Here is a 25,140-nt window from a genome sequence, read left to right as displayed (position 1 = left end):
CCTTCCCTGCTTCATCTTCCCTCTACCTGATGCTGCCTCAAGCAATGTTACACCACTGCACCCACAAAGTCCTGGGAGAGAATGGTGTGACCAGTCCTAAGGAATCTGCTCAAACCCACCTGTTTTGGTGACTACTGGTCTCAAACAGGATGCACTGAACTGCAGGTAGCCATGGCTGCCTACAAACCTCAGAACACAACAGGACCTCTTCTCTGCTTGACTGCTGTGTCAAAGCATTTCCTCTCCCTCAACAGCACCTTAAGAGTCCAATCCTGAAATCCATCCTTCTAGGGGATGACCAGTAAACACAGGACAGTTTACACCTCATTAGAAACAGGCTCAGTGTAAATGCAGACAGTGTCTGTGTGGGACTCCAGACTGCCCTTCGCCTGGTGACACCCTGTCTGTGTCAAACATCTACTTCTACTAACGAAGCATACGGGGCAGATGAATTTTCCCATAGCTCACAAGTGGTGGCACTCCCAACAATTGCCAGCAGTAGCTCTTCACATGACAATTTCTGGATACTCAGCTGGAAAATTGATGAGAATAGGATACAGAAGGATCATGCATGAAGTTAACTGTGTATTCCCAGAAAGTAAACGTTTGGCTAAACACACGCTATGACTAGTGAGACCAGGCAGTAAGCACTCACCTTGATACTGGGCGCTGAACCCCTTCTGCCTGTGGTTGCCATCAGACGTGAAGTGAAGCCGCAGCCAATTTTTACTGCTGATAACTGGGGCAGGCAAATTCATTCCAGTAAACCTGCAAGAAACCAACCAGGAACAGCCAAATGTTATTATGACTGTGAATTATACCCCGAATACCTGTCCTTCCAGGCAGTCCTCCTGCATGGATACAGGAAATCCTGGAGGAATACCATATGCTCAAAGAAATCACCCCATACACCCCATGGCTGTTTCTAGGGGTGCATTCCTCTGCTTGTCTTCCCACCCAACAATTACACATTTGTAGTAACAGAGGTTTCCATTCCTTCCTTCCAAAACATGGGGCTGAGCTGGGTACTCACATCACCTGTGGTACCAGACAAGTTAAGGAGACCAGAGGACAGCCTGGAGGCTCCAGCCTTCTCCTGCACCACAAGAGAGTGGAAGGTACAGAACAGCTCTGAGCTAGAGGAGCTCTACATGGTTCCCCAGAAATGACATAAAACCATCTCAGGGGATGTGCTACACCTAAGGTAAGCAAGGTGAGCTTGACTCTCAAGCTTACTCAGTTCCTTCATATTTGGTTAACCCTGCTAAAAAAACCCCAAACAAATGTATGTTTATTTTAACTGAAGAAGAGAAAGGATTGCAAGAACAATTCTCTTTTACTGGAAATAGCCAGCAAGAAGAAATTATTTATGATCCATCCCACCCTGGAGAAGATTACAGCCATCAAACATGAGGTACAAAGCTCCACAGCCCATTAGTAGTCCTTCAGCAACTGTTCTCTTCATACCTCTTTATACTGTTTTTTTTTTTCCTTTGGGTTTTTTTTAATATTATGCTGTTTGCTTTATTAAACTCCAGGTCGTAATTCTCACCTGAGTTGTCACATGCCAAGTCTTAATCTGGAACAATGTTTACATAAGTCACAGCACCCTTGAAACGAGGTACATAATGGTAACATTAACCATGGTAAGGAGAACAACACTACCATGACAAAAGCTATTATGGGATCCTATTATCGTTAATGAAAGCCCATTTAATTTTTTTAATCATAGACTGTCATTTACTTAAAAATTATTGGCATTCTAACACCTATGCTTTTTTAGATGACAGTAAAAGGATCCTGGAAATCTATTCCATTCAAAAGGATACTTCAGATTTTATTACTACACATTTTCAACAGCAGAACTGATAGCCTAGAAAACATTTTCAAGTCCTTCACTCAACTAACACCACCAAAGGTGAACTTACCTTTTTCTAAGGCAAACAGTAGGAAGCCAGGATGGTGCTTGGCAGTGTATTTATTAATGGTAGATGGGTTGCAATGTAACTGCTCTGCTTGTTAATGAACTAGCAGGGATGATTATGCTGCATAACTAATGCATCTCTGCCACCTACAGTACAGACTTTAAACCCTGTATTATCTTGTGCCTGAATTCTGCATAATTATAAAGCAAGACTGAAAACATTCTTTACACTATAAAATGGTTTAAGATTGTTCCTAATAATTATTGATTATTTTCATCTCAATTTTGCAGACCCTTTTGAAATACAAGGTGTTACAAAAATGGATTCTATATGGCATTCCTCTGTCCTTGAATAACTCAAAGACTGCTGAACTAATTTAATTTGAATTTTTTTTTCAAATAACTAAGTTCAAACAAACATATTTTGGGCTGATATCAAACATGGGATGTCCAAAACCAATTCTGAGAAAGTTACTATGGTCGGTTGTTATGACAACACGTTTAAAGGTAATACTCTTACTCCCAAAGGCTATTTTGTTATTCACTCTGAATCAACAGTCAAAATTCTCATAAATAATCTTTAGGTATGCAAAGCCAAATTTTACTTTCATAACAGTGGAAAGACAAGTAATTCAATTGCCTGATATAAGAACCAGAGAACAATAATATTAACCTGCCAGAATGAAGCAGAATTTCACTTTCCTGTCTCCTTGTCCCAATTTTTTTTAATATGGGCATCCTTTTGAGAAGTGGATTCAGTAGCCTGCAGACTAGTAATCTACTTACACATACACTTCTTTTTAGGTATGTGAATAGCCCACTACTAACTTCCAAGGATCCTGCGTGCATGAAGTGCTAGAATTCTACCAGCTGAGTGAATTACCACTTTGAAAAGAAACTAGAAAAGTTAATGGATTACAGTTCTTGCTACTTTTGCGACAGCATAATTAATTACTGAAGGCAAAAGCAGGAATACAGAAAAATAATCATCATAACCACAGGGCTTTGCACCAACTTTGCACTGCTATAATGAAATACAGGAGATTTAGGGTGAAGGAAAACAGTTCCCTGAATTTCCTGCATTAAAATTTTCATCAGCATCGTATGTCATGTGCTTAAGACACTGACAGATTTTTGAAAGGACTAAATCAGCCAAGAAATCACTACCAGGTCCTCATTTCCATACACACCACTGCTCAAACTCTCAGCACACAAAAAGACAGTATCCTCCAGGGCTTTAGTCAGGCTCCCTTTCATCATCCCACCCCTTTTATTTCTCAAGTGAAGCAGCTCACTGTTAATATCAGGTTGCAGGTTGTGGTATTTGGAGCCAGTTTAGACCCCAGGTCCTGCTGGTCATCAACACCCAGCTCAGGATTTTGCACTGAAGCAACAGCTGAGACATCAACAAGGACAAAGAGGAAGAAGCTGTTTCCTTTTCCACACACCACAGGCCAAACCAAGACATCCCACAGGAGAGCAGCTTTGCCAGGTGCCAGGAATCCCAGTGAAATCACTGGGATAAGCACAGGGAAACACACCATGCAACATGCAGAAGCATGATTTTTGGAGGTTGGTTTGTTTTAAAATTGATTCCAGTTAAGTGGGGCCTCCTTAATAGAATTAGTTGAAGAAAATAAAGGGCTTTTATATTAGATTAATTAATTGCAGAGATATAACTTCAAGCTTTACATCCAACATTGAGCCCCAAGCTGGGAAAACTATGTGATGCAAAAGGACCATTTGCTTTGTGAACACTATTGTCCCTCCCAACCCCACAGCAGTTAAAAACCTACAGGCACAAAGCATCTAATGGAGAAAAAAACAAAACCAAACAAACCCTCCTTCCAAAAAAACCCCCCCACCCTTTTGGTCAGGGGCAGAAATGTTCTGATGGATAAGAAATAACATAGCTACAGCTTGGCATTTAATGAAAAACATGCTCACCTGCAGCTAACTACTAGCTTTTCACCAGAAGGCTCTCACAGGTTTACAATAATCATTAGGAAGCATTAATGGTTAATTGATAATGGAATATTTAATTACAGATAAACACAGTTGAACTGAAGCAGCTGCATGGTCTTTGAATGCAAACGCCCTGGCTGCTACTGCTGCTGAATCTCCAATGAAATGGGAAGGATGCTCAGCAGGGAAGAGCCAACAGCAATCACAAAAACCAGAGAAACACCCCAAAAATCTCCTGCAGGAGCTACCACTGACCTGTGGCTGTGAATGGGGACAACACCAATTAGCACAGCTACACCTGCAGGCAGGCTGACAGCAGCCTAAGACAGAGCAGCAGATGATAAAGGCTGCGCCAAGCTCTTGGAGAGGATGCTGACTGCGCTGTGACACAGCACGCACAGTCTGTGCGCCGCCAACTTCTCAAGGTCACGTTATTTTTCTTTAGAAGCCCAACGCTGCCTTGCTGTCTTCAAGAAAAAGGAGGAGCTGCATTACAGAGACTTACAAATGCACAGAGCTAATTAAAAGAAGCTGAAACTCCTTTCCACATTCCCCAGCATACTTTTGTACTACATTGTGTGCTCTGAATTTTCAGCACCTACCATTAGCCCAGTAAATGATTGAATTTCTAATAGCCCAGTGAGTCATGTAAATAAAAGCCCTTCCATTTTGGACCTCTGCCACTGTATTTTTCAATATTCCAGACTTTTTTTAAAAAAAAGTCTTATTAGCAATTCACAAATCTTTTCAAGCCTCCCTATGTCCATTCCCCCCACTTTCTTCCTGCCATCGCCAGGAGATATGAATCATGGGATTAAATATTCAGCTTCCCAAATATGGCAACATGATAACTGAAATCTAAGGCTTTGGAATGACTAAGTAGCAATTTAAGAATTGTTTTTTAAGTAAAATCAATAATAATCATTACTCACTGATGGGAATTTGGTACCCACTTTATATTAAACATCTTTTTAATCCTGGAATCACTTGGAAAAAAAAGATGAACTGAGCTTCTGCTCAAAAATTTCCTTTCCATAGCTTTGCCTTTTTCAGACTGGAGGCAACCAGAGAGGATGCAGAGGCCAGGAAGGTTGGGTGACAAACAGGCTTCTTTCCTGTCTCCCTGACCTGGTGATGGGGAATTGTGAGAACAGCCTTCCTCTGAATGCCATGTCACCCATGTCTCTAGTTGAGTCCTACAAGGACCATGTTTTTTGGATGTTCTGGCTTGTGCTCTAATCATGAGAGATCCTTGAAAGCAAAAGCTGCCATGTGAACCACATTAAACACTTTGCATGAGAAAGAACTTGTTAGAAGATGCCTAACGAACAGTTCAGGCTCTATAAGATATTGAATAAATTTGATCAAGTTTCAAGTGTCTTCAACAGCAAATGTCAAGCAACCAGTACACAGAAATTGGTGCTCAGGAACTCTTGCAATTGCGTGAAGAGTATTTAACAGTCTCAGAAAAACCTGATAGTAGTGAAGTACTGGATTCATTTACCTTTCTGACCCTCTTAATTTCCAAGGAAACAAACCAATCAACCCATCCAAGAAACCAAAACCACAGAGATATTCAGCTCTAACTCCCAACATGCTCCTTAACCAGCTGGTTCCCCCACCAGCAGGTAGTTGCGAGTCCATTACTCTTGCTCAATCAAAACCTCTGCAGCATTTGCAGGATTTCACTCTGAATCCTCACCCTGTCCCCAGGCCCCCACCCTGAACACTGTCTGCAAGTTTAGATGGCCTGTGAAAGATGCATCTCAAGCAACTGATTTTATCCCAAATGCTTTCCAATATTGTTTTTAATCAGAGCATTAAGGCAGTTTTTTATTGAATGAAATTGAAGCCTCAACATTAAATGCAGCTCCTCTAATTCCTTTATTGCATAACACAGAAAGGTTAATGGTATCAAAATTCCTCTTTTGAGCAAAAGCAGTGAAGTGTGGTTTTATCAACCAAACTATTTTCTTTATTTCTTTTTCTTGATCTTATATTTCACATTGTATTCAGGCATTAAATATTTATACCATTCACTCAGCCATTCCTCCCTTGGCACAATTAGTATTACTGTACATGGATGCACTGATTAATCTGCATTCACGCATCATTATCTATTTACAATCCAAATTCCTGCTTTAATTTGGTTCCACATGGAGAGGAAGAAAGAAAAAAAAAATTGATAAAATGTCAGAAAGTGAGCTAGAAGCACTAGAAGAGTGGAAGGAGATATTTGCAGACAGAAGATCCCATTTTAACCACCCTGAAATTTGATTAGTATGAATTTGACCACAGTACTTCTTAAAGAACCCAAACTAACCACCCTGAAATTTGATTAGTATGAATTTAGTACTTCTTAAAGAACCCAAATACAATGAACAATTCATTGTGTGGATGCTATACAAACTGACTGCAGGAGAGTGTGGAGTCGAAGGTCACAACCAAAGGTAAGAGCTCCACTTGAAATCGCATTATGTCAAATGCATTACTTGGAGATAATGGATTTAAGCATCATCTTGAAGGCACGCGTGTACCCTGGTGCTGTCCAGAATTGGTGTAGTTGAACACCAGCTTCAGTGAGCCCAAAGAGAGAAAAGAAAAAAGGAACATCATTAAAGCTGCCTTTTTTTTTGTTTTTAAACTATTCTTGGTTTGGTTTATCTTGTAACAGAGAACAAGCTGAGTCTCTCCAAGAGGAGGTTACACTTCCAAGGTCACACCGATACTAGCTCAAGACAGAGAGTTGCACTCTGAGCTTTTAAGATTCAGAAAAGGACTTTTCTGAGAGGACATTTAATAACTGGCACTTCTGAGACCTTCTTGGGACATTGAGTCAGCAACGGCTGTGTCAGACATGAGCCACACATGACTCACCAAGGGTTGAGTTCAGTCTGACATTCTCCATGTCTCCCCTTTCAGAAGTACGTACAATCCCAAACCTCTGCATTTCACAGATATCTGGAATTGATGCCTTCAACTGTTGAGGATCCTGTCCAAGCACAGCTGAGACACCTCATGGAAGGCCACCAGGAGAAAAGACCTCAGGAGCTGCCTGCTGCATACGCTGCATTCCCTTGCTCACTGCAGCTCTGCACCACTTCCCCTTGCGTGAGGACTATCGTGAATTTCAAAGTGACACATTTTCCAACAGCCTCATAATTTGAATAAAGATTTTAACAGCAACTGGTCTTGGTTAGAATCTGTCAGGGAACAATGAATCCCTGATTTGTAAGGGCATGTCCATGCACAAGCACTTCCAAGAAAGCTGCAGCATTGTTGAGCTGTTCATGCTTTACCAAAAAAGTCTCCAAGATCAGCCTTTACCTCTGTGCTCCTACAGCACCAGGCTTCTCTGTTCCCAGCTGGGACTTCTCAGCAGCAGAGTACAAGGCAACTCTTCATTTCATCTCTCTTTTTATGTCCCCTTGGCACGTCCACATCTGTAACCACACGCCTGCTCCTCCCAAAGCCTCCAACACTAACATTTAGGGTGACCCTATCTGATATCACACCTTCCCAGAGCACAGCTTCACCTTTTCCTGCTCTGGCTTTATTTTTAAGACTAATCCAAAGTGAGACCCACTTTACTCAGTGTGGCTGTCCACAAGGAGGAGGAGGAGGTGAGGCTTCAGCAGCATTTCCATGGCAGGATAAAGCTTAACACTACCTGACGGTCACAGTCAACAGGAGATGCAAAAAGAAGAGCGTGCACTCCTGCAGCCTACCAAGAAAAAGAGAAAAACTGCTTAAACTTGAGGCTGAAGATGCTCAGTTTCCCCAAAATTGTTCAGGGTACAGAACTGACACCAGCCCAAGCCCTGGCACCTCCAGCTCTGCAGCTCTACCCCATCAGCCCCGACAGAGACTTCCATTTCCTCACACTCTCTATTACACCGAAGCGTTCTGACTATTCAGAGATTAATTTTCCTTTCAGTACAACTAAGGGACATATTGCAGCAGCTCTTCATATCTCCATGTATTATTATTCACTTCACCTGTATTTTTAACTTTCCATCCAAACCCTCTACTCAAATTATCATGAGAGCTGTACCATTAATTCTGAACATCTTATTTCAGCATGTCTACTCTCTTAAACAAAGTATACTTAAGCACCTCTAGACCTCATTTTTCGGTCGCAAGAGACATCCCATCACAATGGACTTTTACAAGGAAAATGAATAATTAAATCAAGTTATTGTTCCTGGCTAAATGCTGTAGGGATGGCAAGAACACACCTGCATCTTCAGGCTGTTTCAGAAGCAGTTACACAAGCCTAGGAGATGCTCAGAAAGAGGTTGGCTTCCCACATCACCCCACGACTTTGCATGTGTCAGGCTATTGACATGTAAAGCCCTTAGGACTCCTGGCAATAGAGCACCTTGTAAAAAAAGTAGTTTGTAAATACTGAAAACTAATTTATTTGACCAGTTAGGCTTGTGTCTTGAGATCAAATGAAGTACTTACACCTCAGAGGAGGGGCTTCAAAGTCCCTTCCACCATCAGCAGATTTGTAAGAGCCACAGCAGGGCTCACAGGCTCCCTTAACCCCAGGGACACATTTAAACAGAATTTTCTGCAATTCTCTCCTTTTCCAAAAGGAATGACAACTTGCTTAAGAGGACAAGTTATTTTAGAAATTAAACTTCTTGGCACATTCAGACATATCATGACCCTACAAACTCCAGTGAACCTGGTGACACCAGACCAGCTTGTGATTATTGGAAATGGCAGAATATGAGACATCTGCTCAAAAATCAATCTGGTCCAGGAATTGCCACCATTACTGACTCAGGCCTGTAGTACTGAAAATGAAAGATTTCTTCTGATTCAGATGTCACCTCAGTCTTAGTTCCTAGATGCAGCTTAAGGGTAAATCCCTCTCCTGTTGTACCCAGGTCACAGCATTTTTGACCTCAAACCCTCCACCACTTTCATTTTCTCTCAGAGCTACACTGATCTTTTAACAACAGAATTCAGCTTTAGCCCTAAGAACAACAAATCACTCCTAAAGCCTTCCAGTTACAGTGATACCTGCTTCTGCTCCCTCACAAAGCTGTCACTGGAAGGGAAATCTGATTAGTTTATCACTCACAGCTTGCTTACTCTTTTCCTTCTTCCTTTGCATTCCATTGAAAGATGAAAGCATTTCCATGCAGCAGCAAAACTTCAGTCACTGACCTCAACTTTAATTACTGCCGGCTCCCAGATAAGTTTGCTAGCCAAAACCAAAGCAATATTTTATTTTTTTTTTCAGGAATCTTTACAGTGAGGTTTTTAATTCTTCATTTTTTAAATGACATTTCTCCAGCTCATCTTTAAAAGAGTGTAAACCAAATCCTCAGCTGATTTGAGTTGATGTAGCTCCACTGGAAACAAAGCTAAAGTAATTTACACTGTACAAGGGATCCGACAATCTAATTTCTCTACTGTTTTAACCTATGAAATGTTTCAAAATTATTTAAGTGTCTCATTAGTCTGGATTCTTTTGTATCTCTACGTTAGATTAATTATGGTCACTTTAATGGAAGAAGTTAGTCACTAGTCCACATACATTTCTGAAACTGTCACAACAGAGCAATTCAACAGGTAAGATGGTCTCTGAGGAATTTTTATTGAATGTAGCAGTTATTTATGCACACACCCACCCACTACAGATAACTGGTTTCTTACATTTAATATATATAGTCAGAGTATTACTTACATATATACACCTATGCACATCTATGCATGTTGGATACAGAAAAGCAAATGGCTCATCCTGCGGGCAAATACTTTGTTTTCAAGACATTAACAGTGTTTAATTTTTTCACCTTTAGAGTAAAATCAGTCTTCACCATAATGCAGCTAAAGTCACTTAATAGCAAGATGTTACTGAGAGCATAATAAGGTTTAAGCTTCAAAGCTGAAGACATCTGGATAATCCTAAAATCTTTCAGAAAAGAGATATCTAGTGATACGGTTTGGAGCGAAGGAGGGATTGCTCTGCTCTGCCACAGACTAAACCAAAGGACAAAGTCCAGAACACAGGCTTTCTTCTCCACATCAGGGCTGGGAGAGCCACATCCCAGAGGCATGAAAAATTCTCACTTCGGGGATGGGTCACCATCAAAAGCTGTTAAGGAAAAAGGCTCTTCCTGCACAATACACGTGTCACCGACCGGAACGGTAGTGCCTACGGGTAGATCTTGGGGAGTTCTTGCAAGTGGGAAGAGAAGGGCCCCCCACAAAGTAAAAAACCCACCCTCACTGCAAATTCATTGAGTAGAAGGAAGTCAACTGACAGAACATATTTCTTTATGTCTCAGAAAGACAAGAGTGCAAGAGCACAGACCCACCAGCTGTGAGGGTCGGTACTGAAAAAGGAGCTCTGGTTGCTGAAACCGGTGTGTTTCGTTACAGGAAAGTACTTAACATAATACTTTTACTATGGAAATAGCATTTGGCTCCAGTCATACCAAAAAAGGTAACAAACATGATTATATTTATTCTATTCAGAAGAAAGCAAACACTAATTCTACACAACAAAAGGATGCCTAATGCAATTGAAGCTTTCTAATGCTGCATTGCAAATCCCCCAAAGAAATCTGCTACGGCTTTATTACAATTTCCTCCAGACCCATTCTGCCTTGCCACCAGTGCTACAGAGATTGTTTTTCCTCAGTGCAGGCAGAGTTAGATGTGTTGATAACAAGAGAGACTTTATTATTAGATGAATAACAACCATTTCTATCACTGCATGCATCTTTCTTGGTCTAACAATACACTTAAGCTCCATTAAACTTAAGGCTCTTTATTGACTCACAGGGCATGTTTTCACAACATTCAGCCCACAAAACTCTGAAGACTGACATCCAGAACTTGAAAGATGATGCAAATTTCAGCCTCCCAGTTTTCCAGCTCACCAGCTGCCGAAGTTGCTTCCTTTGGACACTGGGGCACAATCAGGTCACCCCACCTTTGTTTTTAAACAGACAAAACTCACTGCACTGATCCTGCCATCCATTGCCTAACTTTACAACGTCACATTAATAAGGGAAGATGCTGAGCTTAAGTGACAACTGGAGCTTAGACTGAAGCTCAGCCACATTCAGACCAGACACAAGTTCATGACTACTATTTGCACCCACAGACTCAGTGGTTATAACCTGCCACTGCTTACAGGACCTTCTCCTTGCAGGTATCCTTTCATCAAGCATTAGTCAGGCATTCAAGAAAAAAAGGGACATATCCAAGCCTGCTCTGATAAACTTTCAGGCTCTTTAAGTAAAAGTATCTTTAGAAAAGAGGTGGGAAGGATGCAGTCACATGCAAAAGAGTGACCTCTCTCAAGTCCCAAAGGATGCTTATAAGGTTTACCACTATATTTAAGATTTCAGCCACAAGTCATCTATCAGACACCGCAGTGATCCAGGTGTCACCAATCCAGCCCACGTGCCATCTCTAAAGACTACTTTCCCATCTTTTTTTCCTTTGTTTTAGTAGTTTCTACAAAGGCTCTTCTACAGCATAGCAAAAAGTCACAGAAACTGGTAGAAAATAAGATTCAGGAACTGAAGTTCAGATTACTGACAGCTCCATGAGGACATGCTAAAATTACAGCAGTCACGGCTGTAGAAATTACAACAAAATGCAAAGCAGCCTCAGAAAGAAAGGAACCAGAAACTGTGAGTTCTCTGAAGCAAAGGTTTATTTTCTGCAGAGCGGTATGTGAACGTGACCAAAGCTTCTACATAAGACTGAAAGTTAATGCTGATAATAAGTAACAACACAAACACATCAAATGCTGAAATACATCTTTACACAGGCACAGTCCTTCTGCCTCCCTGCTAAAGATGAAGGGAACTGATGGGCTGTGTAACAAGGTGAGGTGGTAAAGCCCCCAGAGAAAGGTGTAAGCCAGGTCTAATGGCTGCTGCCTCCAGGCAAGAGTCTAAACTAATCAGGTGATGAACGGCCCCTGGGTGCCAAGGCATCCACAGCAGCTCAGCCCCCTGATCATTTCTACCAGTCCCTCCAGAACAGCTCAGGGAACAGTATGCCCTGTTCCCCCCCATCATCATCTCAGAAGAGGTTAAAGTTTTATTTAATTTTATTTTATTTTGATTATTTTGAAGTGTATATGAACTGGGAATGATGGCAACATCCCTCCTGGCCAGAAGTTACAGCCGACAGATTGCTTACATGGTGCTCAACTCTTTTACTGTATTGTGTCTTCTTGGCCCTTGCTCAGACCATGAAAAAGTGTTGCCTTGTTATAGAAAGCATATAGAAAGATGGAACTGGATCCACCACTCCTGTACTTAAGGATATTTACATAAAACAACTACATTTCCCATCTTTTTAACAGACAGAACAACTTTGAACTATTACAAAGACTGTTTTACTTCATAACTTCCAACTGCAGTAGGGTGACTAGAATTTCTGTTGAAAAGGGCTTAGTGGAACCATCTGCTTATTTACTCTAGATATTAATTTAGCATGGAGTCCAAAATTGAAGAAAAGCTGCATAATGGCTTTCATCCAAATCCACAGAAACCACTTTATCCCTAAACTCCAGCTTCAAGCTTGCTCTAAATTCTTGAAGCAAGGGCCTTCTTGTGTCCTCTCTACAGAGAGCACCAAGTGCAGCAGCATCCTGAAACACAGCACAGCTCCTGGCCATTTCAGCATCACCACCCACCACCACCAAATGTCAGCATCTCAAGAGCTAAACTATGGATTCTTACTCAAAAGTCCAATTCTCAAGATCCCTTTTGTGATAATACACAGACCTAAGAAATAATTTGAACAAATACACTCTAAGGCAGCAGCATTTCCATCAGCTTCATCAGGATTTTGACCACGCTGTAGATTTATGTTGCGAGAGTGTTTCACAAGAGACAAAAATGAGGTTTTAACACTGCTTATGCAGAGCTGGCCAAGAACAAGCTCAAGTCTGCTCCGTCATGTAAATCAGCTGCATCTCAGTTCTGAATAGCAGACTAAAACCCATCCTTCATTTCCACTCAGCACCACAGGATCACTCACCAAGGCTAGAAAGCATGGACAGCATCCTTCACCTCCTTCAAAGTAGCACGAACCCCTTCCTCTCTTGAAAATCTATTTGACAGTGATTCAACATGGTCATTTAGCAGCCTCCTCCACTGCTTAAAAATTACAATGACAGGCATGGAATAATTTTGTGTTCTAACCTTCAGCTACTACCAGGAGAAAGTAGTTTCCCTTCCTCCTTGATACAGCCACGCGTGTTTATATAGTGACTGTGTCTGCCTTCATCATCTTTTACATTTATCTCCATGGCAATTTTCCTTCCCAGACCTTGTTAGCTGCCTTTCTGGGAATTTGTTTCCAATCTTATATTTATTCAGAACTGGCATTCCCCTCCACACACGACAGCTGCTAGAAAATAATATATATCCCATTAGCAAACAATACAACAATGTCTGAAAAATCTGTCTGTAAAGCTTGAAGAGGTTTACTGGAAATTGGGAAATTTTTTTTATTTTTATTTTTTTTTTAAATTAAACTTTCCATTCTCTGAATACAGCCAGATTCTAGATAGAAAGGGAAAAGGTTGTTCTGAATTTTGTGTGTGTGTGTGTGTGTGTGTGTGTGTGTGTGTGTGTGAAAGGCACTTTGGTAGATGGATGAGGTAGGCTCCAGGACACCTGCAAAGAAGCTGCTTCATTTTGTCATATTGCTGCATCCCTCCTATCAAACCCTTATGTATTTGCTCAACCTTTCATTCAGAAAAATGAGTAGAACCCTTCCCTATTAAGGAAAAAAGTTGCTTCCACTCCCTCTTTCCTAAGCATGCTCCATGCCTGAAGTAATGGAGACAAAGAGAGGAGGAAACCTCTGAGAATCACCTCCAGCACTGCTGCTGCTGTCGGTTGGGACTTAAACTTCCCTCTCACAGCCAACACCGCAGTGCACACAAACCAAACTGCCTCCTCCTCTCTAATAGCAGCACTGACGGTTTGTCCTTAGACATTAGCCTCCTGGAATAGCTTCCTCAATCACAAATATTACTTTGGTGTTAAACTTAAGCTGCCAAAACTTAAGCTTTAGAAATAATTAACTTTGTATTTGACACTCACAAGCACCCACGCTCAGATAGGGAACTACGTCAAAATACCTTCCTCTGAATGCTAGCAAAATAATTCAGAATAACAACATCCTTGAACTTAGGCAGTACAAGGAGGTCAAATAAAAGCAAATCTCTTAGCAGTAATCATTACTTCAGAGCTCAGTCTCAGGCACACTACAAGATGGTGTTGTTCTGGCATCTCAGCTAACAGATGTACAAGAGCAACTTTGCTGTAAAAGATGGAATAAAGATGTGCTTGTTTTGCTGCATGCTTAAGGCAGGGAGAAAACATCTGGAGAGGACTGTCTTGTGTGACCATTTTGTGTTATTTTGTGTCTTAAACCTGAAAGGAATAAAGATATTCCACACTGCAGACAATGTAAAACCGGTGGAGCTAGGAAAGAAGTCAGTATTTCCATCTTCCTCCCACTGAGCCCGCTGCATCTTCCTCTGGATACTTCTATGTGCACTGGACTGTGTGATCCCCACATCTCCCATCGAGGGGAGACTACAGGATTGGGGAGATGCACAGAGGTGACAGAGGACACATCTGGACTGTCCCAAGTCCCCCAAACAAATCATTAAATTGTCTTCAAATCAAGGACTTATCTGTTTCGTATTTAAGAGAAACACCTGACCTTAGCCAAGCACCGTATGATGAGCCATCACTGAATACAGGAACAACGTTACCCACTCCAGGCTCAGGTCTGTCCTGCATTTCATGCCCTCCTCTGCAAGGTCCCTGGGACCTGAGAGAAGATGCTTTCCCAGCTGGACAAGGCTCTGTAACTTACAGAGCCAGGACTCAGCTTTTCAGCCACAATCTCCCTACAAAAAAACATGGCAAGTCATTTAATTTGAAAATTGAATGGAAAAATATTTCAGCAGCAGCATATCATTGTCACAAGTACATGTGACATCCTATCTACCAACTGCAACAACAGCATGTCACAGCAAAACCATGGTCAACAGCAGCAGCAATGTGTGAACACAACTACATCCATCCATGTAAGTGCAGATCCAGCACCAGCATAATCCACACAGGCAGCACCTTCCAGTAAATCCAGCTTTATCTTATGGGAATCCCTTTTGCACCTTCCTATTAAATGTGAAAATGCCCCTGTCTCCAGTATAAACCATCAACATTTTATGCCTGCAAAGAAGTTGCAGGGGCAGTGGGAGAAAAAAAAAAAAACCAAAACAAACTGAAATTACTCTCCAAGGTCATTCAAGCAGACTGGGTAAATGAGGCCTCCCTGAAGATTCATAAAACTGAAATATACATGTCCTGTATATTAGAACTTCAGAAAGAGAGATCAAATATTATTAAAGCTCTGAGTGAGAGCTATAAAAGACAGGAAATCCAGTATTAAGTCAAACACTGGATCAAATTCAAAAGGAGCAGAATAGAGGAGAAAAAGATACAGATAAGGATTGTTTCCAACTCTGACATGTTTACCTTATTAATTTCTGATACTTCTATCCTCTGATCAAGGTGCCTGGGATTGGGCAAAAATTAAACAAAAGCTAGGCACAGTTCCCAGAAAAACGGCCTGGGAGCACTCTATCTTCCCCAGACAGCCCATCAGTAAATCTCTCTATTTTACACAGAAGAGGTCAGTATATAATTATCTACGGTACCAAAGGAGGCAGCGGCCAAGGTGACACAACATGCTGATGGCCCAGAGCCCAGGTCCCCAAGCCCTGCTCTGGAGCTCTTTTCTCGTGTGCAATATGCTTAAAAGTCCAGACACGCCTGGGATAAGACCTTGGTCTGGAAAAGTCATATATACACACTGATTTATTTGTTCTCATGTTTCCTGGATTTTCTATATTATATAAAATATTTCTGTCCTAAATTTCTTCTAGGTCCAGAACTATATTTATCCAGAGACCGTAGGTTGGAGAATAGACCAATTCAGCATATTAACACTGACCATTTCAGGAGCTCCTCACAATTTACCAACACCATGGGACTGCATCAGCCCTTTCCAGTTAGCTGTGACCCAGCTCAACTCCAGACAGCACCAGCCATGAAGGCTCCTCTCAGCCCAGCTCCCCTCAGCTTCTTCCTCCCTTTATAAGAAGTACATCAGTCCCATGCTCACAAAAAGCAAGTCCTTTCCAGATCTTCTCCTCTCTCTTCAGAACAGCAGCACTGCTGATGCTTGGTTATGCTAATCAATAAGACAGGTGACAAAAAAGATTATCTGTGGAATCACTGAGAGGAATTGTTATGAGGGAGCAAAGATTCAGTAATGCTGATGTTGAAGAAGCAGCCATTTGTGCAGAGTGGTCCCCCTGGTAATTTCTACAGTGACTATAAGAGTATAATATATAGGATTATTGCAGGGATCTCTCTCATAATGAAGCAGATCCTTAACTTGCTTTGACACTGCCATTTTACACCGCACTATTTAACGTGGAGACCTGCAAAGTAATAAACATTTATTTTGCCAGGATATCAAAGCCCTGTGAGAGGTGCCAGCTACAGCAACAAATTGGTAAGTTAGATTCTCAGTTTTGCACTCTGTACCACATGGTCCTTATTGTCTCCTTAGAAAGAAAAGGAGTTACCTGCTTAAACTGTACAGGAAGGTTTGAGATTGCGTTTGCTGATAAACTGGTGCTTGAGAGCTTTATGGTAAATCCAGCAGCAGAGACAAGAAATCCCCTTCAGCAACAGTCAAAGAAGCTATGGAAGAACCAAGACTTGTTTTCCCCCTTTGCTGACCAGCACTTTCTTTCCCAAGCCAACATTAATGGCTCCAGCTCTTTCTGTCAAGAGAGATGTTTTGAAAAGGTGCTTGCAATATCATATATATTTACTTAGCAAGCAACTGAATAATTGAAGCAGAAGAGCATAAAACAAGCCCGTCCCTATCCTTTCGGGTGAATTATTAAAAAAAAAAATCAATTTTCAAGGGGCTGGTGTAACAAAATAGTTTGTTGTTGAGAGAATTCCTAGTACTTGATCCAAGTAAATAAATTATTGTTTCTGAGGATCAAGCAGCACATCCTCATCAGAAAACTGAAGACTCCTCTGTCTACCTATGAATCAGCTGGATTTAAGAAAACATTGAAAAATTATCATGAAAATCTCCATAATGTGAACAATTCCTATTACAATCTAGACAGTCCATTAGGACAGACCCCATGGCTACGGGCACTAAGCAATCAGTGACACAACAAACCACTTCCCCAAAGAACTTACATCTTCCACAGACAAAAACAAGTGGGAAGGGAATTAGCCAAGGTCACACAAATGGATTATAGCAAACCATGTAGTACAACTAAATCAATATATTTTAGAAGTCATTTAATGTATGGAATATACAGTACAGCTATGCAATGGTCCTGAGAAAAGCATCTGATGTTTACAAAAATGCTTTGCTCGGTCAAAAGTTTGGAGGAGGGAGAAGGATTTGTTAATTTAGGTTGTTTCATGCTGTCTGCTTAATATCAATGGATTTAGCTTGTGTCTGCTCTGGAGTTGGACAGAGTAACAGAGATTTAATTGGCACGAATCCCACGGCAGCCGCTGCCAGGAACAGCTGCTATCTGTCTGGGAGAAAAGCCATTTCCCAGAGTCCTGTACTATCAGGACAGAAATTACTCAAAAAACCCCTATGTGATGCATTTCTTACCTTCCAGACTGTCTGAGGACTTGGGGGTTAACACTCCCCCACACACATACACACCACGATAGAGGAATCCTTGCTTCACATCCTGGGTGTAGGACACTTGTACAAAGAACATGGCTTTGTAGGGACTCTCTGCACAACTCTGCTGCCAGGGCTGCATAATACACATCACTAATGGAATCTTCTGAAGGTTTGCCTGAGCACAACTAATCATCAATAGCAGGCAGGACACCCCGGGGGGAACACAAAGACCAAATCTCTCCACCAACATGCTTCCATCCTCCTCACTTCTCATTTGCCTCTTCTTCCAGCACAGTCCTACAACGTACAGTACAGGGAAACTTCTTGAATGGTTACGAGTTTCATAGGACACGTGTCAAGGTTGACTAAATGTCACCTTATGTCTAAATTAATTATATCATCCACAATGATAATTGAAAATTATTAAGTCTGAACAGACTTGAAAGGAGAGTCTCTAGTAAGAACTAATAACAGGTACATTAAAACAAAAATCAAAGCAAGGATGGCAGCAGCATTTCATCTGTTCTGTTGACAAATATTACCAAAATATAAAGCCCAAACCACAGTGGGCATGAGAGGGAGGTGATCTCACTATCAAGGAAAAACAGGCAGCATATTCAATCCAAACACAATCGCTATTAAGAAATATTCCTGAGATCAGTACTCCTTGAACCTTTGTTATCTCACCCACCAGCATCTTATCTGGGGATTCACAGCACTTCAGCTCTTCAGCATTTACATACAGCATTTAAAATAATTCCTCTAAAATAAACTGCTTATCAGTTCCACAATGTCCCTTTCCCTCACTGACAAGATGGCTTTGCAGACTGTGCTTTATTTCTCCCCATGTGTAACACATCAGAGCCGTACGTCACGAGAAGAGAAGCTGTACCTCAGGTTAAACAAGTAAAATGCTCGTGACAAAGCACAAGCAGTGTGAGTCCAACTCGCCAGAAGCACAGGCAGCCACAAAATCAACAGAAAGCAAAGGATCAGCCTCACATCTAAGCATATTGCCTCACAAAATGGATTTAAGTTAGCAACCCAGAGAGAGAACAGGGGACAGTCCTGAGCATTTATGACCTTGATAACCTGGCAAGATGATGTCCTCAATGAGGTCATCAAGAAATGCAGTAAAACGAGTATCTTCCCATGAATTAAACCAGGGTAAAACAAAGAGCTTTATACTACCTTCCTCTGGGTATCAGCCAAATATACTCATTGTAGGGAGATGAACTGTAGCAGTGCAGGTATTTAATTCTCACTGAAGTCAACAATGTACAGCCCAGTTGGTACCAGTTGGTCCATGTGAAGTCGCTCCTGCATTCAATCCTTTGTCAGAGTACAGATACAGAGGTCAAAAAAAGTCAGGAGAGCCCTTGCTACCTCCTCCTAGGCAACCTGGGGTGGTCAATAACAATAAAATGTGCTTTACAGAGCTTCCAGCCTAACACCCAATCCTCTAAGCACTATCATGCCGTTACTCTTGAATAGTATTTTTTTATGGCATAGAAGAAAGAACTTAATATTGCAATTACTTCATTTAATACCATGTAATGGCTGAACAAGCTTGTCACCTACCTGGAGTGGAAAAAAGGCAAAGTATAGTGTAATTGCATTAAAGTGGAAAACATGAGTAACTACTCATATTAAAGAAGATCAGAAATAAAAAGGCAACAGTGTGAATTATAGGGCAAATAGTTTATGACACACAGCTGAAGATCTGACATCTTTTAGCAGCATCCTGAAAGCCAGTTCAGCACGTGAGAGACCATTCTCCTCCCAGTCACCTTTGCTTGCCAGAGTCAGGACAATAAAGGGGGAAAAAAGGAGGAGGGAAGTTGAAAGCAAACACTTCCCGGGGGATGCAAAGGGGGTAGACTGGGCTCATGCACAGAGTTAATAGGTCAAGGAGAAGACACCTCAAGAGACAGGATCTTCTGATGATATAACACCAGCACATTGCATTTGGATAGTCTGGCAGCTCAGGGTTTTCAAGCTGTTTAACCACCAGCACCCCTGGTTAGACAGCCCTTCTGCCAGCTGCAACAAGACAACACCAACCTTCCAATTTTATGGCAGAAAAAAAAAAAGACTGAAAGAAAAAAAAGTAAGGGCTGTCCTTTGGAAAACCCTCTGTGCTGACTCCCAGCGTTCTGCCAGCTGCAACAAGACAACACCAACCTCCCAATTTTATGGCAGGAAAAAAAAAGACTGAAAGAAAAAAATGTAAGGGCTGTCCTTTGGAAAACCCTCTGCACTGACTCCCAGCACTGCCGAGGGCAGGCATGCCAGCACATCATTTCATACATTCCCGAGGGTAAATACTCTTTACTCCAGCTTGCAAAAGCCAAAACTCATGTCTCCCAGACTCTGGAATTAGAGCGTGATGATGGCTGACCAACACTTTCAATGGCTGGAGTGAACGCACTCCACCTTCAGAAACCAGCAAAAGTGGCAATCAAGTGTCTCATTTGCCTTGTTAACATCTGTGCACCAGGAAAAGCAGAATATCTGCCACCAGAGAAATAGCTTATGCACCAACATTTTGCTGGAAGGAGCCATGTGCACACCTCAGCTAAAAAGGGAGCTATTCTGATTAAGTCTTTGACCTCAGCTTTATACAACTGAGCATACCTGTATCTCTAATAAATGCAAAATATCCACCAAAATATGATCAGGTTTTGAAAGATATTACTTCTATTAACCTTGTGACTTAAGATAGTATTACCACACTGGGACCTTTTTCTGCAATCAGAAATCAGACTAAAAAAGCCTCCAAGACATTAAGCTTTAAAAAGTATCTCTAGATTCACACTGTATAAGAGCCAAAGACAGTGCTGAACATTTTTCTTTCTTCTGCTCTCACACAAATAGTAAGCTTTCAGACATTACACAACTTTTCCTCTCTTTACATACTTTACATAGATCCTCTACACCTTAGTGTATCTCTGATCTTTTCAGTTGAACTCTCAAACATCAACATTCATTTACCTTATAATTAACATCATTATGAGCAGTGACATTTTTCTCATCTTCCTGCTTCTTTTGTGTCTTCATAGTTTCTGTCAAGGGGTTGTTTTCATGTTCAGTTTTTGAAAGAAATAGTAAAACAAGTTATTTCAAATTAACAGCTAATGCATATTGCAAAGATGACTACTGATGGGGCAGTAACTCAGAGCACTGCTGGAAGCACTCTGGCAATAGCTTTTACCTTCACATTAATTGCAATTCACGTAGAGTCTTCTACCTTTGTTAATTTTCCTGTGTTACCTTTTATGTTATTCCTTCTGGCATGATATTTTCACCTACCATGGTAAATTGGAACCAATTTCATACCTTAATCAACACTCATTAGCTAATAGGCAGACGAGTAAGGTCTTAGATGAGTGAGACATTTCAGTGCCCAAAGCCTGTGAGGATTTTGGTTTGGGTTTTGGTTTTTGTTGTTTTTTTTCCTCTCCTATTCTGCACTTGAGTTTCCCTCAGCCAAACACACGAACTCAATGTACCTTGCTGTGTTATCAGGAAGGGACAGTCATTTTTAAGTTATAGCTCCCTACAAACTCACATCAGATAACTCTTATTCTACTTTATTGTGATGTTCCTGACTTATCATATATGACAGCAGTGGAGGGAGGGGTAGCAACAACTTCGCAACCATTCCTAGCTGTAGTCAACTCTGGAAGCATTAAGACAAGTGTAAAAATGTTTTCCTGAGCTGAAGGAAGAAGCCAGTGAGATACAGCACATGGCAGAGCAGACACCACACTGCGGGAACATGAAGCTGTCACCTCCAACAGATAAACTGCTTGCAAGAGACCAAACCAGGGAACTTGAAGATGCTGAAACTGCTCATTATTAGCAACACACAGCACATTTGTTTTCCTCTCAGGTTTTTTTTTTTAAATATGTATTTCAAATTTGATCTATTAAATGCATTAATGGCTTTCAATTAATGTGCTTTACACACATGAAGTCTCTACACGGGCTGTGGGTCTGTTTCAGGCACCTTTTATAGGCTCTCACTCATCAGGCAACACTTGCATTTCTTGACTGGATAATTCCAACCACTAACATTTGCATAAAGTAATATTTAAAACAAATTTAATTTCATTAATATGATCTTCAGGCTTAGAATTCCTCATCCACACAACTGCACAGCCAAAAGCCTGCTTGCATAAATACACAGGTGCAGCAGGATACCACAGGGTTGGAAATGTACTGATGGCCGAGTTTCTCAGTGCTCAACAACTCAACCAACACATGTAGAGCATAGAGAAGATAGTCTTTGCTTTCCCAAGGGAACGTCCCTCCACATCTGAGAGATTAGTTGCGGATGGCTGTGAATCCACCACCTCTGCAGACAGAAGCGGGAGGAAAACCAACAAGGAAGACCTCCGCACTCAGCAAGCACACAGCCTCCAGTTCACGGGTCTCCTCTGAAGTACAACACTAATTGTGTTTAGCCAACATCAACCAGATTGGTCTTTAGATTTAGCCAGTAACACAAACTTTTCAGCTTGAGTCAGGATGGAGCACAAGTCCTCTACAGAAACCAGGTCTGCGTGAGGCCAAGCAGCTCCTGGCTCCACTGATGAACACCAACCATGTCTCCCAGAGGCTGGGGGGCTCTAAGTCATGAAGCTCCTGTAAGTTTCTAAAAATCCCACGCTGTGTAGCAAAGGACAGACACTCAGTATGCCACTGAGGAGAAGGTTTAGCCATCAGACCCCAGAGAGAAGATTGGTGGTCACAGGAAAAGCTTTGCAGTCTCGGATGCAAATGCATCCAAAGTTGGGCTTTGCTGGGCTCTGCTGCCTGCAAATAATTTGTTCTTAACTACTATCGTAGCTGAAAAACCTCAACTGTAGAGGAAGTTACAATAATAAAGCTCCTTTATTGTAGGATATTTGCCCACAGAGGCTCTACAGAAGCAGCAGTACATTAAAGCCCACCACAGCTCTCCGTGCTGGAGAGGAGAGGGATGAGATAGATGGTTGCGTCCCTGCACCGGCGCTGACCTGCGTTTATTCCAGCACTCCAATCCCAGGATTTATCTGAACAGAGTTGGCCTATTTTGATGAATTATGTAGGTAATTCAGGGACATGAGCAAACATTCTATTGAGTTCAGATTAATAGCCTCAATTCAAAGTGAATTTTGTAAATGACCTAAACCAAGCGGGACACACACTCTCTCACGTGCATTTTAACACAATGCACTCCTTAAGGCAATTTTACTGAATATCATCAATTCCACATTTAAATGAAATTCCTGGGGAAGATCTGGAAAGAACACAGATAAATGAGGCTAAATAAACCAAATCAGGAAAAGAGCAAAAGAGTTTTATTTGTAGCTCCTGAACTCTGGGAATTGGGGAATCTGAAAAGTCTCTTAGGCTGAATTATTGAGATAATAAAGCACCTGCTGAAGAGACCTCTGAATGCTGTAATGAAATTATTTCATTGCCCCAGAATAATCACAAATGCAGGTTCTCTTTTGAGAGCAAAAGAAACAACGGAAGGGAAAGTAGGATAGATAAATGGAATGCAAATCACACTCTCTGCTCACAGAGAAAGCAAAAAAGAGCCGTGACATGAAAGGAACAAGCCTTATGGTGCTACAAAGAGGCTGAGTTTGTTCCAGTTTTATTTACTATTGTGGGGTCACTTGAAAACAACTGAGAGTAAACACAGAAGGAGAATAGACAAGCACAGAAACACCGTCATATTAAAATATTTTGCCCAGGTTTGATTTTGCTACAAGCTCCTACACAGCCTGACAAGTCATCTGCTCCCAGCTCCAACAGAGTTAAACAGCCCGGCAATTACTCAGGTCCTACTAGTTGCAACACAATTGTACAACAGGATGAGTTATCCGTGTGCAATACCGGGATGACTCCCCTACTTCCAGTCTTCTGTTCCCCCATCGGAACCTTTCAGAAAGGCTGAAGTAGAATCTGTTGCATAATTTAATACTTATGCAATCCACTACATATGAATATTTAACACTACTGAGAACTTCAGCAAGTCATCTCGTACTTCCAATGAATGGCCAAAATTTCAATGTGTTTTATTCATACTCCTGTTCTTAGCCACAAGAATTCTGAAGGGAACAAAAAAAAGCTAGCTATTTCCTGGCAACAGCTGATTTAACCTTTTAAAAACAAGCAAACAATACATGGGAAATTTCTTTCTTTTATTCCCACACAAACCTGCGGAACCTTATTACATTTTCATTTACTAAAATGTAATTAATGAAGGCTTTTAAACCCTCAGAACCTTTCAAATTAATGAAAAGTCCACTCAAATAAATCAGACGTGTAGTCCAGGAGCTGCAGGTTTAAATTACAGTAGTTATCCTGACAGGAACCAAGAAACAGCTGTCACATACAATTATTTTTAGGGTTGCTACTAAACTATTTTCACATTATGAGCTGCCACCTCTCAGCAGCTAACAGCAGCTTTGCATTTTATCATGGCAAAAAAAATTAGAGGCATCCAGTTATCTCCTTGGGTATTACACACATTTGCAACCTACCGTGTGTTAAATGGAGCTAACTCCTGGTGCCGGGGGAGGAACGCAATCCCAGGTCAGCCGAGAGCTGTTACGTCACCACAGCTATGATGTAACATCCTAACCTTTCAGCCAATAGAGTTACAAGAAGTAGATCTGGCCCCACCTGATTGGCTCTAGGAACTTTGGGTCATAATTGCACAATGAAGTCATCACCCCTGCACATCTCAGTGTGCTCCAGCAGCCACCCTGCCAGGCGGCTGAGCCGCCTCCTCCTCACCATCATGCTGGAAAAGTAGCTCTGCTCCAAGAGGGAGCAAGAACATCCCAGCTCACCACGTCATGGCTCAGCTGGCTCGCAAGCGCCAAAGGAAGCCCAGTCTTCAAGTGCTGTGCTACATCTTCATCAAGAAAGCCAAGATCAGCCAAGAGCACGCCATTCGTAGAAGGATTGCAAAGAAACGCCCAGAAAAACGAAAAACCAAGTCCAAAGTCAAGAGAAAGAAACATCAAGAGATGGCAAAGTACCACAAGAAAAAGCACTCAAAGAGGAGAACATCAGGTCCTCCAAAGGGAGTGAGGAAAAGGCAGAGAAGGCGGCGGAGGAAAAGAATTCGCTTCAGTACAGCGAAGCAGCCGCTACCTGCTTTCTTTCTCTTCATGGCACAGCATCGTTCACAGCTTCAGAGGTCAAATCCACACTGGACAGCAGTAGCAACTGTCAAGAAGTTAGGGAAACTATGGCACAAACAGCCAGAAAAAGACAAAAACATGTACAAAGAGCAGGCTACATGGCTGAGGAGGAAAAGGCAAAAGAAAAAAGCATAGGTCAGGGCTTGAGGCAGAACCAGCCAGGAAAGGAGCTCACAGTAGAAAAAAAATCCAAGCAGAAAGAAGGAAATGAAGACTTTGATGGTTTGCTTTGCTGATAAGACTGTGACCCTCTGCAATTTCATCTCATCACTTGTGCCACTG

At 41.6% G+C, this 25,140-nt stretch overlaps 1 protein-coding gene across 1 annotated transcript in view; it reads right to left on the bottom strand.

Annotated features, from left to right (window-relative positions):
• LOC104525642 (CUB and sushi domain-containing protein 2) overlaps positions 1–25,140 on the bottom strand; it is a 291,143-nt gene that overhangs the window by 165,237 nt on the left and 100,766 nt on the right. Inside the window, 1 exon segment of the mRNA XM_010168859.2 lies at positions 656–768. Coding sequence (XP_010167161.2) covers positions 656–768 — 113 coding nt within the window.

The sequence above is a fragment of the Antrostomus carolinensis genome, unplaced genomic scaffold (genome assembly GCF_000700745.2).
Source record: "Antrostomus carolinensis isolate BGI_N321 unplaced genomic scaffold, ASM70074v2 scaffold3800, whole genome shotgun sequence".
In the NCBI taxonomy this organism is placed as follows: Eukaryota; Metazoa; Chordata; class Aves; order Caprimulgiformes; family Caprimulgidae; genus Antrostomus; species Antrostomus carolinensis.
Note: the sequence above shows the minus strand (reverse complement) of the source record. Positions and strands in the feature narration are given on the sequence as shown.